Source organism: Accipiter gentilis, chromosome Z, assembly GCF_929443795.1.
Source record: "Accipiter gentilis chromosome Z, bAccGen1.1, whole genome shotgun sequence".
Taxonomy (NCBI): domain Eukaryota; kingdom Metazoa; phylum Chordata; class Aves; order Accipitriformes; family Accipitridae; genus Astur; species Astur gentilis.
In genome coordinates, this window is record NC_064919.1 from 52,091,975 (window position 1) to 52,111,925 (window position 19,951).

At 34.7% G+C, this 19,951-nt stretch overlaps 1 protein-coding gene across 1 annotated transcript in view; it reads right to left on the reverse strand.

The window, feature by feature from the left end:
* Nucleotides 1–19,951, reverse strand: part of CNTLN (centlein) — a 198,432-nt gene that overhangs the window by 32,891 nt on the left and 145,590 nt on the right. Inside the window, exon 19 of the mRNA XM_049794315.1 lies at nucleotides 2,223–2,387. Within this exon, the coding sequence (XP_049650272.1) occupies nucleotides 2,223–2,387 (165 nt within the window). The remainder of the gene's footprint in view (nucleotides 1–2,222; nucleotides 2,388–19,951) is intronic.

The following is a 19,951-nucleotide window of genomic DNA, read 5'->3' on the forward strand; positions in this document are numbered from 1 at the left end:
GCACCTCAAGGGGAGTATATATTCTTGTGTGCATAGTTAGATGTAAAATATTGTTCTTAATAACTTGTCTAGTCTATTTACTATTATTATAATGTGAGGTATAACCAGAAAATTGTTAAAATGATGTATGGTAGCAGAATATTCCCGAGACCTGTTTGTTGAGCTTGAGCTTCATTACGGTGAAGCACAGCACCCAGTTACATTGTGTACACACCAGATACAAACTTGAATACTTAGATGGGCCTCTGCACGTGCTCAGAGGCAATGACATATGCTTATGGTATTTTGCTTCCAAACTCACCACCCACACTTAAACACATTTCTTCCTATTTGCAAAGATAAAAGGAGTCTTTATATACAACATAAACAAACACTGCAAAGATAGCTCTGAGAAAAAAAATTAACTAACAAACCCAGGTATTTTGAGACTTTGAGCTATAAAGCTTTTGCTGCTTTCACATTCAGACATTTAGGGGAATAACGTTGTATCTCCTTTTTAAGTATGCTAGATAGCCTGGAGGAATAGTTGACAACTATTACCAATTTCTTCTGCTAAAAATGACTTGCAGGCCTTAAATTTTTGAAAAATTATTAGGTCAAAATAAGGCTAAGAATTTCAGTAACTTGATTTAAGTTACTTTTGAGGCACTTACAGTCAAAACTCACCCAATTCAGCAACTAGTGAATTTACTCTACTAATCTGTATTTGGGGTCACAGACTATGTTTACTCTAAAATGTAGTTTTGCATACATAGCTTATTTTTTACATTAAAAATGTCATATATCTTTAAGAAGGAATTAAAAGTCATGTTAGGATTTTTGACATCAGATTTATATATGCTTGCTATATGTTTCCTCTGCTGCAGAAACAAAAAAAAACTTTGATTTTTCAGCAATATATGTTGCAATTCACATGCAGCAGACAAATAAAGTAGGCTTCTAGCATGAGTGTTACGCAGAGTATTTTAAAAAAAAATCCTCATGTTTTGTTTTGCTAACTTTCATAGAGAAATTGACTACTAGGTTTCTGGATAATGAGGACACAGATCTAAAAAGAACAGCCCTAATTAACAGAAATCACCACTCACCAGCAACAGAAGCAGATTAGTCAAACCCAAATCTGAAATCAACACTCAAGAAGTCAGCACGAATGGTTTCAAGATCTCTTTCTCATAATTAAAGTAGATCAAGCCCTTTTCAGGGCTACTCCCTGCTGCCCTCATCTCTTCCTTAATGTGACCTACCTTTACTAATCCCTGAATTTAGATGTTACACATTCAGTGTGGTATAGCCAAGATCTGTAATACCATGATTACCATCAACAGCTAAGAGGTCTGAGCACTACCTGCATCTCGTGCGCTAGCACAGCTAATCTAGGACTCAGAGCCAGAGCTGGCTATTATTGCTCATATATGTATGGCCTTTTCTTGCAGTTGCGCCTTTGGCACCCAGCTTGCTAGTGTGCTATTTCTTCTAGCAGCAAGAAACTATACCATTTTGACCTTTTCTTTTTCCTCAAATATTAAACAAAAATGATGGAAAAAAACAACTTTAAGACGTTCTGTTGCACATATATTTCCTCCAGTGAGAAGAGAGGAAGAATTATTATATTCAAGCCAGGCCACCTCCTGAAAAAGCTCTCAGATAAATACAGTCCAGCACCTACATCACCCACATATAACAGAATCACTGGAGAATGAAAAATGAAATCAACAAGTTAGTATTTTCCTACCAGCTAATCTACAAAAATACAAATACAAAAAGAAGGACATCTCTTTGAAGACAAGAATAGTAGTGACATATAGGTAACATAACACTGTTACATTACCTGAGCTGCCCCATCACATCAAAGCCTTTGCTCCCCTTTTACAGATAGCTATTGCTTACCTCCTTCTTAAAGGAAGCAAGGAATCAACACAATTCTCATTGCAGTAATTCCACAGCACTTTCCAACAGGATGCATTTAATCATTGTGTGAAACCCAGAAAGCCTCCCTGTCCAGCCTATTTGATCTGCAAGAATTGTTTTAACTGTAACTTTTAATTCTCCTGCTCACGACTACATGTCTACTTAACACCAAAGGTTATCTAACACCCAAGTTGCTAATCATTGGCTAAGACAGACAAATTATATGCATGTGAGTATACATATATCTGCTTGACCCAGTTATGAAATACTGTTCATACAAATTATCCTCAGCACTAGATAATCTGTTCTGTCACCTTTAGTTTGCACTGCAGCTGTTTAATCTCTAAATCAGGGTTCTTTGAAGGAGATGGTATGGCATCACTCTTGCCAGCAGTTTGAGACAGATGTTCTCTCAACTTCAATTTTCCTTGTAAATCTTCTTTCTCCTGTTGCCACTTGGCCAGGTTGGAGGTCAACACCTGTTTTACAAATAGAAGAAACAATCACAATTGCATCCTAAAAATATTTCTCCTTGATCATATGATGCTTCTCTGGTTCAGATTTCAAGAGAAATGAAAGAATATATATTACCTGTAATTATATTGCATAGCTGTTTGGTTGAATTCTTTAGCCCACGCGAAGATCAAACCCAGCAGGAAAGAGAAATCAACTAACATTAAAAACAGGGAATTTTTTTAAAATGCAAGCTAATTTGATTTTGACTGTACACATTTCTATTTTTACCATGACAGGCAAAAATTATCATACAAAACTGTAACAGTAGTTACTGTGGAAGCCTGTTTACCTAGAGCCTCTCTGGGATTCAGCAATTATTTCTACACAGAGCATGAAGAAATACCAAGGTGTCTCAGACACCAATGCGTATTAAAGGTGGTTAAATGTCAAATCCGTTTTAATGGTGACCACTGTAAGCTCACTTGAATTGCTGTGTTGACAACTGCTATAAAACATACACCCTTCTCTTGGCTTTTGCTTTGATATTTGTAGGGCTTGTAGAGGTTAAAGCAAAGTGGACCAGCTGCACTAAATATCTTCTGGTTGGCTGGTCTTTACTCATGTTGTGTTATTTCTTCCCTTTCATATATATGCACCATAGCCAGAGAACCACATATTCCATAACCTTGACTCTAAGGCTGAGGTACTTAAGTGGTAAAAGCCAAGCTGGAGCAGGACAGGATAACAGATGTTAGTTGTTTATTCCACTGGGTAGGTCTTACCACCCTACGCTGCAGCCAAAATGCTTCTCATTTAGCAACATAAATGCTAAGTCCAATTAGCAGACGAAGCTTGTTAGGGATTTAGTTCAAATAAATAACATGCAAACAAACTCTCAGTCTTGTTGCACTTGATTGACAACTGACAAGACTTACTCAATCTTTGTAACAATATATTTCACAGTACTCCTTATAGAGCTAATCTTTTAAATAAAATATTTGTTTTAATTTAAATAATATTGAATGTCGTTCTGTGAAAAGGGGAACTGAAATAATCTTCATGCTAGTTAACTTCCACGAATCTGTAGTCAGTTGAAAGCCACCAATGGCCTAACAACTCTCTGCTTCTTAGGAGGGCAACTACAGTACTATCTTGTTTTTGCAAAGAAGATTGTAATACAGTACTTTACATAAGGAACAATTATACAAAACGATATTGAAATCTCTCAAAGGGCAAAAAAACCTTTCTTTGTGAAGAACCTTTATAAGAAACTGGAGAAGAGTCTACAGCTTGAAATTACTAAATCTGTGCCTGATTATATGCTGGTACACAAAAAAACAGAGGTGAGAGAAAGTTAAAGATAGTGTTCTATTTCCAAGCATTTTATTATTTAACTCAAAAATATATTTTACACTGTTTGATGTTATTAGAAAAAACTTTTTATATACATGAGTTTATTATATACACATACACTTCCATACCGATCATCTGAAGATTACATATATACCCAATTAAAAGAAAAACTAGTTGTCATCATGTTTATTCCCATTATGAATGACATGAGAATGCTTGTAGATTTTGCATTAGCTTAAAAGAATATCATGGATACAAGAAAAAGCATCCTGTATTTATAAAGTCAAAACTCTAACAGTATTTCACACTTAAGTGCATTTATTAAAGCCAATGGGCAGTTTACATATGTATCTGAGGTAAGTACTGTTCTTAGTATAGGGGTTAATCTTTCCATTCTCTTCTGCATCTGCTGTCATTATTGAACACAAGATAAATAGTGTTAATGTATTTTCTAACTGGCTATTCCTTAATTTAATATATTATTCTCACAATTAATAGTATGAGTAAAACACAAAATGAAGACTACTTTAATAAGCAACAACAGTAGTAGTAGAGAAAGATATAGTACAGAAGGATATAAGGATTAGGTTAATTTGTCCAGTATAGCCAATATTTCTACATGCGGAATTTTATGATTCAGTGTCTCTATAATAAATTATTCATAAAAAGAAAAGAAAAAAAAAATCATAGCTAGATCAATAGCTCTGATTAAAATTACAAATGCCCCCATATCTGCCCAAGATACCTTGTGACTCTCAGAAGTTTCTTAGGCTACTGCTGCCACCAAAATGCATCTGGTCTAAAATGCCATGATTGCAGCGGCCAGATTCCCCAAAATGACAGCAAATATATTGAAAAAGAAAGGGCTTTCATGGGACAGGTGCCAAAGAGGACAGTGCTACACTGGCTATAGAATTTACTTAAGTGAGGAGGTAGAAAAAAATTATTTAAAATATGAATGTACATAAATTCAGAAACAGCATCAGAACTATGAGGTTGAAGTGAAAGCAGTGTATGATGTACAAGACAAACACCCCTCAACTTGCAAAAGCAGATAAAGCCAGAGACACAGTTGCAATCAGACATATCAAGAAGGTTGTCTCTTAACAGCTCTGGACACAATGTAAATGGTGTTATAGGGTTGACAATTCTATTGCATCATTCTTCTTCTTGCAATATATTGAAACGGTATGTGAAAATTCCATATAAATCTATGTACGATGTGAAAAACAGTCCCCCTGTCCCAGCAAGGTATTTATGCCTAAAAGATATTCTTTCCATTAATGTACTTAAGAAGCAAGTTCATTACCCTCTGTCCCTCACCACTTGCTAAGTTTTAGGTCAAGACTTTTCTTTTTTAGACATGGGGGGTGGGGTGGGGTGTGTGCTTGTGTGCTACCATGCACACAAATTCTGAGTGACAGAGTAAAAAGGATTTACTCCAGGGGAAGAGGTCACCAGGATGAAAGGTAGAATCTTAAACACCAGCTAGACCAGATGTTGGTAAAGGCAGGCTACCGCTGTTCCTCCGCGATGTAGCGGCCTTTGTCTGCTGCACCTCCTCCAGAGTGTTTTGGTTTAACAGATGTTTATAGATTCAATATTTTAACATCCATCTATCTTAATCTCCTTGCTCCTGGTATACCCATGACACTCTGTTCTGCTGTACACAAAGGGATAAGTGATGAAAATTTCAGTTTCTATGTAGTCAATACAAAACTTCCAGTGACTCAGCAAGGCTTTTTACCATAATCCCTCTGCTCAGAAAGACAGCTACGTGGAAGGCCCAATGGATTAACGTAGGAAGCTCGTGGAACGGCCTATTGCTCCTTGGCATCACAATGAACCTGTGAGAAGCTTCTAGCTCAGTTTACAGCAGAGTCACCCTCCTACTGCAACTGGCATGTATGAAAATGACATTTCTGTTGGTGGTGGCTGATACTGTACTGCCACTGCTGTATGTGATCCCACGCATTTATATTTGTAGAATATATTATATAGCATGTACTTCCAGGCAAAATTATAAAATAGGATGTAAATCAGGTGTTCTTGAAACCCTTTTTAAGCAATGACACAACCTTATTTTACTACTCTTTTTGTAATCCAACTATAACTAATATAAATATCCTCAGATGTGTAAAAATCGTATTTGCTATGAAGCTTCCCATGCTAAAATCCTGGCAGATGAAAACACTGCAATGTGCATATAAGGAACCTGAAGTCAACATATTCCTTATTCTTTTCTCTAAGAAACCTTGCTACAGTAGGTAATAAAATACTTTTGTTATATGCATAGCTACTGTACCAAGTTCTATTCTAAAATCTAACAGTCTGAAGGTTTTAAATAGAATGCTATTTTCTCACAGCTTTAGCTTGACCATGAAAAATATACAAGATAAGCAGTACTTGTTGCACGCATAAACCTTGAAAGAACTTACAAAACATATTTGCAGGCACTGAGTTAGGTATTTATGATTTTACACACTCTATCAAATGTTATTATAACATAATGATAAACCTACTTACAATATCCAAGGCAAAATTTATTGAGTCAGTCCCACTAACCTTGACCCTGTTTTGTTCTCTTGAATCAAAACCTACCTCTACCTGATGGGTCACAGAAAAATAAGCTAAAATTAATAAAGGTGGTATGTAGCTATCTGAAAATATGAAAAGATATATACCAGACTATAAAGCCAACTGTGCTGCATACTTAATGTGGTCATATAGAGAAAAGGCAAATAACTCCAAATCCTCAGTGAAAGTTTTTTTCATGCAAGTGCTGTAAGTGGTTGATTACTTAGTATTCCAGACATGAAGACAAAATATGAAACATAAGTCTTTTGTGGCTTAATAGCCTATCCCTAAATTGAAACAAGGCCCCCCAAAAGCAAGAAATAGTTCTAAAATGTTAAAGTTATTTGCCATTTATTCTTCTGAAATTTTAGTAAAATCTACTGTATCAGTGAGTTATAATTTTTTTTTTTCAGCCAAATGCAGTTATCAGCAGCTGACTGTTTCACAAAATGTCAAGTAAATGAAGGTAATATAGAGGACTTTTTGCCAGTGCTTTAGCTAGTTGTTAGACTTCAGTAGCCTTTAGAGACCATTAAGTACCCTTTGGCTAATTGGCCAATGGTAGATTAATCCTCCTTTTATTCTAGCAGCACTATTTTAACACCCTTTGCACTCTGTCAGTGTAATATCTGAATGACAAAATAATATTGTGCATGAATAATAAGCAGAAAAGTTAAATTAACATTTCATGTTTCACATGCCATACCTATGTGTCAGGGAAAAAAACCACAACTTCTTTTAAAGCCACTGACATTCAACTTTTTTAAACAATCTCATGTTGACATCTTACTGAAGTGAATCTTCCTAATTACTGCTAATTGCCTATCAAGAAAAAAAAAAATCTTTCCTTGAAGTGCAGTTGTCTAGTATAGATGAACACAGCTCCAATGTGCATAGTAAAGACAGCCATGACACTTGAGGTGTGCTACATTATTATGAGGTCATACTAAATATGGTTTGCAATGAACAAAGCAGCTTTTAAGGATGTTTAAGGCACTGAAAATGTCAATCTCTCATGAAGTGTTTAAATTAGTTCCCAGCAGAGAAATACAGATATCAGCATGCAGATAAGAGGTATATTTCTCAAGTATTTTACTAAAGAAAAAATATACTTGTCCTATTGATAATGTCACTGTAACACATTTGCAGTTCATCAGCTTTACAATGTTTACACTGTTATCTACAAATGGCCCTTTCACACACACAAATTATAAATTCAGCTATTATTGGGAATACAGCTGTAATCACTAACAAAGACTTTTATCAAAGTCTTTGAATGTCTTCTTAATCATCTGCTAGTACTGATCAGAGTAATCATCATTTATAAAGGGCTATTTACTGAATACCACTTCATAAAAAAATGTTTTACTTGTAATTTTAGTTTAGCTATTTTATAGCTAATTTATAGCTCAAATTATTCTACAACTTATAAAAGCCTAATATTGCAACATTTTATCTGGCTACAGCATCTTATGAAATAAATAAAAAAAATCAATAAAATCAGAGCAGATAGGTCCACTTTAAATTTTGTTTTGTTTTGTCTTTTTTCCTTTTGTAAAGAATAATAATACCACATAGATCAAGACCAGAACACATACATCTATTCTAGAGAAACACACAAACACTCATGTATAAATGATTTGGACTAATATATTCTGGCCCAATTCTCCAAGAAATCATCTGCTGTTATAAACAGACAAGCCTGAATACAGAACTGCACATTGTGCAACCAATGATTTTTCAAATAAATTATGGAAATAAGAAAAAACTTAGTAACGATATAGGTAACAATTTTTTTAATATGATGAAAATGCTTCTAAAACATGTAATCTGTATAACGATGCTAGTTCAAAGATAAGGGGTTTGACCTGCAGAAATTCTATTTTAGCTTGCCTTTTCTATTGCTTTCATTTAATGTCTCTGTATGAGTAAATATTGCTGTATTTCATGCCTAATTTGTGTACATATTAAGAACACTGTCTTGCTTTCGTACTAAAGCAGATGCAGCACTCCATCTGTCCTTGCAAATTTCAAAGTAATATAAGGACTATTAACTATGTATGTAACATTACTTATAGAAGTAGTTTCATTATGATCAATTATATGATCACAACTATGTGCTTTAATTTTTGCAGGGACTGAGTTTCCAATGTGGAGATGCAAGCTGCCAGAATATACAGATGTGCAGGACCTCGTCTGCAAGGCCTTAACATTTCCAGACAAAAATTACAGAACTTAAAAAATTAATATTTATTAAAAAGAAAGATATTTAAGATCACAGTATATTATACTATACCTTACATATGTAGTTTAATTTATTTGAAGCATTAATATCTATGCAGACACAACATGGTACATTCAAATAAGTTTTACTACAATTAAATTAAAAATGAAAATACAACTGGAGACATATCACAATACTGTCCCGCTTGAAAATTCTGAATGTTATAGCAAGCCAGTTGCGAAGATCGGGCTGAAGTCCAAAACCAATGTTTCTATGTACCCACCATTGCCATTTAAACAAATACAAGTTGTCTTGGGTATTCCAACACTAACATGCCTGTGCACATCAAGTATTGCTATATACAAGCAAAGGCTTCCATCTGATGCATAAAATTTGCCCCAAGATTTCCATGTCTTTCTACTTACTAGAGAATTTTCAATATAAGACATGGAATCCATGCAATCTTTTACAGTTAGGACCAGGTTTTACTGCAAGATTTTTTGCAGGGTTACACAGTATTTATCTGATTTTCACCAAACACAAGAGTTGGGGCAAACTCATAAAGCTAGAAATTTGAATTTTTCATCTAGGGTCAGGGATAGTGCTTGCCATATTCCCCCTGCTTAATCTTAACACATCTAAGCACTGCAAATGAACTACTTGCATGAGAGCCAGTCAGGGAATTTCACAATCCCTACAACTCATTACGAATTTAACAGCAGCAATACTAAGTATTCATATGTTTCAGATAACACATACAAATATGCTGCACTAAAACTCATTGGGGGAAAAAATTAATAATGCTTCCATCTGTTTTCCGTATAGCTCACATAAAATAGAGAGAAACCAAAATGAAAATGCTATTTTAAAGACTGTTTTTAAACTTTCTTTTGATTTACGTGCTTATTTCTGAAGCATACAGCTTCATATCTTTAAAAATTACAATTATTTTTAAAAGAATATATAAGCAAGAAAGAAACAAAACAGCTGAAAGAATGGTGAAATATTAATTTAACCCCTCCTCATTTCCATCTGTTTTAAAGAGTGAACCATTTTCTATTGAAATATCTCCGCATCTCAAATATAAGGAGGCAAGAATTCTGTGCTTGTAGGGAAAGCTGTTCCATCTCCCATACTCTGGCCTCCTCTTTCTGTATTGTTTTCGTTTGCTTAAATCTCAACTTTTCAACTGTTAAAGACCATTTTCTGTCAACTTACAGAAAATGTGTCTGAGAGATACAAAGGTTTGAGGAAGTGATAGAAGTATTTTGAGGTAAAAATTACCTCAGAGTAATTTTTCAGAGGTATTCTTAGAAGTGGGTAGCAATATTCAAGGAACAAAATTTATAAAGATAGCTCTGTATTTAATTTTATACAATTATTTAAACATCTAATTTATAACTGCTTCAGATATCAACAAAAGTTGAAAAAATGTCCTTAGAAGCTTTATTTATTTATTTATTTATTTATTTATTTTAATGTAGACAGCTGTGTAGAAGCAAAACATTCTAAGTGTAAACTGTTTTAACAAAATTAATTACTGGAAAAGTCCAATATTCTCACAGACCAGGACAAAAATACAAATATGCAACAAAGATTTGGGGAAAAAAAAAAGGTAAAAAACCTGGAATTTTTCTAGTCACATAAAGGTGATACTGTACAAATATTAATGTATTATTTACATTTCTATATAAGAAAATAAAGGCATATTGCTAGCTACTTCTGAGAGGTATGAGGAAGCTGATGACAGGTATTTTGGGGAGGATGCAAAGACAGGGATATTTTTCAAAATCATGAATTGCATTTAAAAATTACCACTACAATGTAATGCATATAAATTAAAGTGGTAATTCATCCCTAGTTTCTTGCAAATGAACCCCCACAGCCTTATCTTTAATTTGTAATTTATGTTATCATTGGAACCCTTGCTAAAATTACAGGCATAAATGAACAGTTTAGGGTAAAGTGCTCCTTACATTATATATTAAACAGCTGAAGGAACCATAACAAGAAAAAGCCATGTTTTCAGCCTAATGTATAAAATGAAATACACTTTTCCTTTGTCATGGTTATCACCAATATTATGACTCATTTGGGCAATTCATTGTTTTCACACACATGAACAGTCTGAGGACAACATTGTAGTTGTGCCTAATCCCTGCAATACAATGTCCCAGCTTGAACCAGACCTACAGCTGCTGTCTTCTAGTACTTCCCTCACTCTCTTCTGCTTGCTTCACTGAGGTAACAGACAAAGTCACACATTTCTCTTTGGTGGACATAATACCCTAAAGACCACAGGACTGCATTTGAATCTGTGAACGAACAGAAAACTGTGCACAGGCAGGCCAGTTCAGCCACCAAGAAGTAAATCCTTTCCCAGTGCCTGCAAAACTTGTGAGACATGCTAGTCATACAGTCTCCATTACTGAGACAGAAACTGAAGCTCTTGCGACATTAGGTATCAAAGGTTGCCTGGAGTGATAAAAAAATAAACCTGAACATGACACAAGCTATGGTAACAGTCCATGATTACCTCATTTATTGCCATTGAAACTGTAGGAGAGCAAATCAGATGGTGGAAAGCATCAGTAAGGAAGTGTAAATATTCTTCTACCTCCTGTAGCAGTAACTGAGTCCACGAGGTCCAGGCACTTGAGGCAAACAAACATGGCTTCAAAACCACAAGAACTCTTCCCTTAGGGTTACAAGGAGACTAATAGTGTCTGACTTCTGTAGGGATGCCAAATAATCCTGTGAGCCAGTACTCACTGCCTGCAACAACTGGGATCTAAGGCAGAGAAAAATGAGGACAATCCCAAGGAGGGAATGCTGTAGATAACCATTTTTAAAAAGAAATCTCAGGTGTAGTTCCCAGATACCATTTTTTTTGGTCTCAGAAGTAGTCTTAGTTGTAACACTTTCCTTTTCTACTGTTGTTGAAGATTACTTAGTTCTTAACTCCTATTCCTTTATGCCTAGAGAGACCAAAAAGAAAAAAAAAAAAGAAAAAAAAAAATCAAATGCAGTCTGAAGGCTCAAGCATCTTCCTTGGTAAAGTGATGAGAACGGCTGTACTCTTCTGTTTTGTACTCCTGGCTATGGATGTGTCTTTTGAAGTTTCTTCCTGTAGTGAAAGGGAGTAGCCAGGACAACAGAGCACAAGCATTAGCTTTGAACAAACAAGCTTAAACAAGGGATTGTGGGAATGAGGAAGAGTGAGATGCAAGCTCTAACAAAAATGCCAATTCCCTTTGTGTAATAAACTAGACAAAGAAATCTCAGTTAGGGATCAGTAAGAAAATAGGGTCAAACACAGGAAACTGAAGCTTTGCAGAAGACCTAACAGTGCTGAACTGGTGAAGGAGAAGACTGCCCTTCTGAAATCTGTAGGAGTTCAAAACAATTCTAGGACCAAATATGTTTCTTTCTGACATTGTTCCCCCAAGGACAAGACGTGAAAGCTGTTGTTATGGTCCTGCTTTCTGATCACTGTTACATCTTACTAGAAACCAGTGAGTAATAAGCTGCATGGAGGAAAAGATGAACTTGGTGTCCAAGGAGTAAAAGTGTGCAAGGACTAGCTGCTAGCTCCATTGTTCAAAGTCTTCAGTATTATGATATTTTTTCCTGTGCTAGTTACCTAAAAAACGTCCTTCCATTTGAGAATGAGAAAAAAAAAAATTACTACAAGAGAAATACTGGTAATGATGTCAAGAATACATTAAATTTAGCACATGTGCAAAAGAGTATAAGTAGATTACTCCTGAAAATTTTGGTTTAACCACAGAGAATATTCTCCTGGCAGCCTTCTGCAGTTCTTCAGTGCCCTCAGAGAGAAAATTTGCCTTATATCTGAATCACCTTTCTTGAAAACTTAAATCCATTCTCCTTAAAGGAGATGGAAGCACAAACTGACCACTAGCCCTTTAAAAAAATCTTTTGTGCATTGGAAAGTGGTTATTACAGTCCTTCAGTCTTTACCATTGTTCTGTTATTTTATAGATTTCATGAATTACACTCCTTCAATCTTTTCTCATAGTTGACATGTTCAAAAATTCCTAGAATTCTTGTTTCTTTCTTCCAATATGTGTATTTTATGTGTGGTGCCCAAAACAAGACACAATATTTCACAGAGTGCCTTGACACTAATGAATAGCAAAATAAATGTCCTCTCTGAAATTCTCTGTAAGAAATAATGCCTGACAAGCTGGCAATGGTTCTACTATGAGAAGCAGGAGATTTGACAAGCACGTGGCTTTCATGCTATGAAATACCATCTTCATGTTACTGAGAAACACACCAGTATTTGTCCAACCTATGGACCTTTGCAAAATAAACACGCATATCCATAAGCAAAAAAAACCCCAAACTGTCCCCCAAACCAAAGAACTGTGATTTTGGCTTTTTCCACAACTCATGAGTTTGCATCTCACATATATCGATCTTGTAAAGGGAGGGATAACATGTAAAAATATATGCATCATGTATGCAAATATATTTTCATGACCAACAACAACTTTCCTCCTGTTGGCTTACCATACTTTTTATGTAGAAAGATGGGAAAACATTTTAAAAACTAGAGACTAAGTATATTTCAGTGGTCATTCACAAGTGATATTTCATTTAAATCTTGATTTGGCTTTAGGGAATTCAAACTACAGAAATTATCTTTCAGAAATAAAAGAAAGTCCTGGTTATACTTGGGAAAAAAATCCCAAGATAGCCAAACTCCAACCTTTAACTTCAATATAACCTGTTTCTTCTTACCTTATCTAGTAACTGATTTTTAAATCAAATTATCTAGAGACTTTTCTAAAGATGTAAATGTTTAAAATTGAAAAATGTTGGCAAGTATCACAATAATTATTTTTTTAATGGCTAACTTTCAAATTGTCACTGTTAGAACTGTTTCATAAACAGAAAATGAAAATTAAGAATTGCAGCTTTTTGTGTCTTTTTTAGACTTTAAAACAACCTTTTTTTTTTTAATAAGAAGGTGCGACATCCATTTGCAGATAACAGTGAGTCTATTGTTGAAACACTAGTTTTTAAAAATGTCTGGAAAAGTCACACTTGACCATTTACAAACAGAAAAATGGTAAATGGAATTTTGCTTTTTTTATCACTTTCCTTAGTTTGCATTTTTTACACGACATACTTTTCATACTAACAAAAATGCGCAGCCTTTTTCAATGATAATTTATAAAGAAAAAAAACATAAATATCAGTATTTTGGCAGGTTTATGTCTAGAAACAGTCACACACCCTTTTTGACCACTATTGCTTACTGAGATAGTAATGACAAGCATGTTAATGCCACACATCTCTAAAGGCAAAATGAAGCAAGAAAAGTTAAATTCTTTAGAAAATATAGGCAGAGTTGCCTGGTTGGAGCTGTACAAGAACCATCATTTTCTTACAAACAGAACAGAAATTATAGACTTGCAATACTTAGATCACTTTCACCGACTTAAAATATTGTTCTTCCAAGTGACCTAAAAATCTGAGTAAAATAGCAGTATGACTATATTGTACAGGGTGTTCATAGTAATAATCATACTTTCTTCAACACCTAATACAAAACACATACATTGTTTTAACAAATACCACTTGGCTGACCTAGAAGATAGGATGAAGGAATAAGAGAGTCACGTCCAATTCCTCATGGATTCTCAGCTTGGATCCTGTTTTTTGCACAGTTTACCTTATGAACATGATCCGAGTGACATTTCACAAATTCCTGGATAAATGTTGCTACACTCTGCCAGCAGAGAGACAGGCTGTGTCATGCACAGATCAATAATAGCACTGTGTTTCATCAGCCTCAAAATCAAAAGTGCTTCATCTGACAAAAGCCATGGCCCTTGAGGATCTGACATATATAAACTGAATACCCTACACAGGATGCCAACTACAAAAGCTGCCAGTGTAAACACAAGTCTAGAGATACGCAGTGAATATATGTAAATAAGAAAATATGTATTTGTATATAAAAAGAAGTTTTAAACTCCTTTTTATGAAAAGTAAGAACAAATATCACAAAGCAGCAGCTGAATAATGCAACTGAGACTAAAATTTTACAATTCTTGAGATAAGAATAAAAACACAGTCAGGACAATCCAATATTCATAATCTTTTGAGGAATTTACTATAAAATGCAAATACCTTTTGAACTGTACACAATAATATGTATGACAGTGGGCTGCAATAAAATGCACTCTAAGCTATATGTAATGCCTTCTTATCAAAATTATATTCATTAAAAACATAGAACATCAGAAAACTTTCCTTCAGGGAAACTACTCAAATTAGGGGGTCTTAAGACTGTAAATCACCATATACTACCTGTAGTTTCAGGCCTCAGTATAGGCTTTCCTAAGGAAACAACAGAAATTTATGTCTCCTACTGCTTAGCTTTCCTCATGATTATCTTAATTTTATTTTTTAGTGACAGAGCTTGTAAAATTTGTATCTTCAAGGAAGTGCAGCACCTGTAGATTTTTAATTGAAATAACTATCTATCAGAATGCCTTTCCTTCATTTATTTCTCATAGTAAATTTAGTTTTCTTTTTTTCTGCCAAAGTTTCTATTGAAAACAATACTTTGAAGAGTAAGTATTTTTATTCTTTGGTAGCTAAGCCTTTAACAAAATATCTCAAGTTGAGTCCTTTATCAAGATTTTGACTGAAAAAAGGTTAATCTGTCTCTATGCTCCCAATGCAAATGAAAAGCTTTCTCCTTTAAATATTTCACTACTGCCTCACTAAAAAACTGTTTCCTTACAGGTAGACAAAGAATACGAAAGAAATATTAAAAAATAGTTATTTACCTTTTTCTTTTCTGAATTTCCTTACCAAGCTATGCACTACCTCAATTAAAGAGCTTTAGTCTTCTTTCAGCTCTGCAATCAGCAGCTCTGAAGGGCTGTACTAGACCAATGTAATCCTAAATTCTGTGTACATTACACCACAAAAGCTATTTTTCCTTCTCTTTGCATTTCTTCTGCTAAAGACTAACTCTCTTTTAATGTTCCTGTGGCACACTGTGGAACCTTCATTTCCTTTAGGTTACTCCCTTTGTTTCATTACCCATTTTCCCTGTGCCGTTACTCTGTATTTGTATGTCTTGAGCGGTGATGGCTTCTTCCCCTGTCTCAGAATTTCTCCTCTTCATAGCCTGATGTTTGAACACCATTATAGCACTCCTCCTTGGCTTCAGTTAGACCCTTATAAAGCATTGGTTTGACTTTTCTTAAATTTATCATCCATGTTTACATCTCTTCACCACAGCACTATCAAATGCATTCTGGGTTTCATCACAAAAATACTGTTGCCCAGCTGTACTCTGTGAAGTACATGCATTTCCTCCATCAGTTCTTCAGATAAATGAACAGTGTTACTGAAGTTGAGAACATACCTTCCTGTTTGTACTTTTCATTAATTCAGCTCATGTCATTAAACATATCCTCTCTCTTCCTGTCTCTATTTTTTTTATGCTTCGTACAGAACACAAGGTTTTTTATTCCCTTTAGAAAGACTCTGCCCAGTGCAAATGACAAGCAGCTCATTTCTCTCTAATTCTTCCTTTTTAGATTAATTGTCCAATATCACTGCAGTTCTCTGACTCCAATTGGGAATGGTCAATTACAGTCACATAAAAATTACAGACCTCATATATGGTATGATTCTATCTTGTTTCACTTCTGTGTCCTTGAATCTTTTTTCAATCTTCTCTTGCTAGACTGAAGACTCTACAAGCAGACTTCTTATTCTTAGGTATTTAAACTTAAGTTACCTTTTAATCTCCTCTCTGAAAACCTCAAATTGTTCTCTGGAATGTTGTATTTTCAAATCCTTCTCATCAGTCTTCTTCAAATGCTTTTTACTTCCATCAATGTCTTGGATTCTGGGTATTAGAGCTACATAGAGCACTCTAGGAGCAGTCAAACCACACCAAGTGAAAGAAAACATATTCTCTCTGCTCCTGTTGTATAGCCTCCAGTTCATAGATTCAAGGACAACACTAGTGTTCTTCACAACGGCAACAGGAGTTCATGCTCAGCTCATTACCTACTAGGACTCTCATTTTTCTTCAGAGTCCCTGGTTCCCAGGAGACAGCCATTCAGCCTCGCTCAACAGGAATTTGAGCAATGTATTGGTTTTCAATATGATGTAATGATTTCCTCATTAAAAACACTGTGAGGTCATAATGATCTATACTTTTCAATCAGCCTGTGGTGGATGATTGAAAGCTTAGAATAGCTGTCAATGACTGAAGATATCCTCTTGCATTGGCTTGGATTTTTTACATTGCCACTAATTTTTAAAAAATGATTGAAAGATTTTACCTCTAAAACAAACAGCAAAAAGACTGTCATATATTTCATAGTATATCCAAATAGAATAGATGTGTAAGGTGTAAACCATTATCTTGGGGAAAAAAATAATGTTATCATTCATGTGAAGGATCAACTGAAAAATTAATTTCATGGTACGTGAGATTCTGAGCTAGTGAAAATGATTAAGTGGTACTTATATGCACCAATTTAACCTTAAGGCATGAATTGAGACACTGAGTCTACACTGTGTTCCACGTGACAGTGCTTAGCTCCAATCCAAATACTAAGTAAAACCAATCATGATGAAGATAATTTTTGGAATTTAATCTCCTACATGCATTTTAATACAAGCAACCACTGTTGCACAGGGGCACACAACAAAAATGAGTGGATGTGTTTAGAAGACTTCTAGATACTTTCAGGTCAGAGAGCCATTTTTGCAATCCCATGACACACTCCTTCAACTTCTTAGGAAATCCAACTCGTCAAATAAGGAACAAAACTCTCTCTTACCAATTCACCTATTACATGCATCTACCTTGCTAACCATAATGAGTACTCTACTCCACCAACCTTATGTACCCTAACTTCACAATGAGGGAAATTTATTTAACAGATCAGGACAGGAGCAAAGGAAAGGAAAGTAAGGTAAAAGGATGCATTAGGATAGTACAGGAGAATCAACTCCTTAAACGTTCACAATACGATGGAATGCAAAAGTATTTCCCCAGTTTCTCAGGACTCTTGAAAACTTTTCATAAGAACTTAATCAGGAAAACCTTTACCTAGGTCAGGAAAGAGAGAAAAGAGAGACAGTTAGGTAAAAATCCACCGTGAAAAAGACAATTGCAAACCCAGGGAGAGAATACGAACTTCCAAGGTAGGATATATGGCTGATAGAAACCCAAGGCATCTATTTCTTGCATTTTAGTAGCACCTATATAGAATGGTACACAGAGGTGTTATTGCATAGTCTATCAGAATACTAAATCATACAATATTAAAAAAATTATGCAGCTACATTCTCTATTGTAATTCCTTCCCTGCAAGTTCAAAACACAAAAGAACCCCTCACCATAGAGAGTTCTATATTTAAGACTAAAGCAAATAAAACTTATTTTTACCTCCATACCCAGGAGGTCTTGAAATTTCATTGAATTCCATGAAAATAAGCATGTGCATAAAGTGGTTAGTAAATTACTTTCATAGTTAATACTGGTAATACTAATCATGAATAATTCATGGACCACTCCACTGAACAAGCCTAAGAGTACTGATCCAGTTGCAACCCAAAATGGTATTCTATGACAATCCATGAGAAAATCAGACTGCCAGAGCTGAAATGTAATCTCTTGTCTACATATGGATAAATACTCCCAAATAAATGCATTTTTGGGGGTGAAATTTGATGGTGAATAAATATTATCTGACAAAACCATATATTATCCACAAAACTCCACATAGTAGAGAAGGTTCAAGAACCCAATCTAGCTCTATACTTATAATTAAACGACCAGATCACACAGAATTCAATGAAGACACTCCTGTGAGCACAAAAGGAAATCCTATTATGACAGTATTTGTTGAGCTTTTCCAGGTCTCAAATAGTATATATAGGAAATTTTGGGGGAAAAAACTGCAAACTGAGTTCTATTTTTTTTGTCTAATAATAAGATTCAATGCACAAGGCAAGTTTGATCAAATCACAGGGAAGGTGAAGAAAAATAACCTACTTATCACATGAAATCCATAAAGTAAAATTTACAGAACAGTATCTTCCAGTGTTTACTGTAATATACATACAAGTATATTCTATTACTGTATTATACCATCAGATATAAATATATTAGATATGCTTATAGATATGCGTACTATCTCTATTTGTAACACTACAGGAACATGCTAATCCTTGTGATACAGGTTCTGTCTTTTAATACAGAAGTATGCTTTTTAGGATTTCTACATGATACAGCAATATAAATCGTATTGATTTTAAGTATATTCTATGAACTTCATGTAGTCTCCACAATTTTTTCGGTATAATATATTTTTCTAGAATTTACCTATCTCTAAGTTATTACATTTTGACAGCAATATAATACAACTCTCATAGTTCTAGTTCATGCCAACTGTTCTCTTTAATTTATGGATGAGACTCATTTCCTACATGCAATGTACTTCAACTCTTGTTCATCAATAATTCAACAGGTCTATTGTAATTTTTCCTCAGAGATCAATATAAATGTAAAAGGTATTTTGCTTTATTTTTGTTTTGTAATGACAGCACAGTTTCACGATAAATATATTTTACAGGGTAGTTCTGTTAACGAAACTGACTTCAGGATGCTGTAAGTTTTCAATGCAGCAAACTATAAAAATAAATAAAATAATAAATTTTTTTTTGCAGTAGATGCATTTTAAAAGGGCAGTTACTTTCATGTTTACCATTTGGCAATTCCTCATTTTATTTCCAAGTCAACTTCTCTGACAGCATAGAAAACAGAAATCTGAGAACTGTTTTATATCAGCAGCAATGCTGAATCAGTAGTTTACCAGAGGAAAAATTACATAGAGATTTCCCCATTTAGTAACCAAAAGTTTGACCAAACATATTTAACTAGCTGATCATGTTTCATTCCAGGCAGAATTCTGGACTAGGACTAGGGAAGAGCTGAATTCTAGTCTCACAGAGTCACAGAGCATTGTCTGTCTCTGTTTCCAGCCTTTATAACTGTGACATCATAGCCTGATTTTCAATTTATTAGGCTCAGCAAATTTCTAATAAAACTACAATATAGCAGAATCTATTCTTCTCAATATTGTTAATGCAAAGCCTTCAAAAACTACAGGTAAGGCCCAGAAATTGAACTAAAATTCCATAAAATTTAAGTTTTAAATACATTACAGACAGCTTTTCCTACCTACAGATAATGTTGCTGTTCAGGTGTGGAACACTGTGGTGAGTCCAGGAAAAGTGGCTTTCTCTCAAGAATACATAGATTTGGGGGTGTGTTTTGAGTTTTGAATTATATACTGTGCCCACAAAGAGGTTTCTTCAAAGCATGCATACACAGTGATAACAGCAGTGTG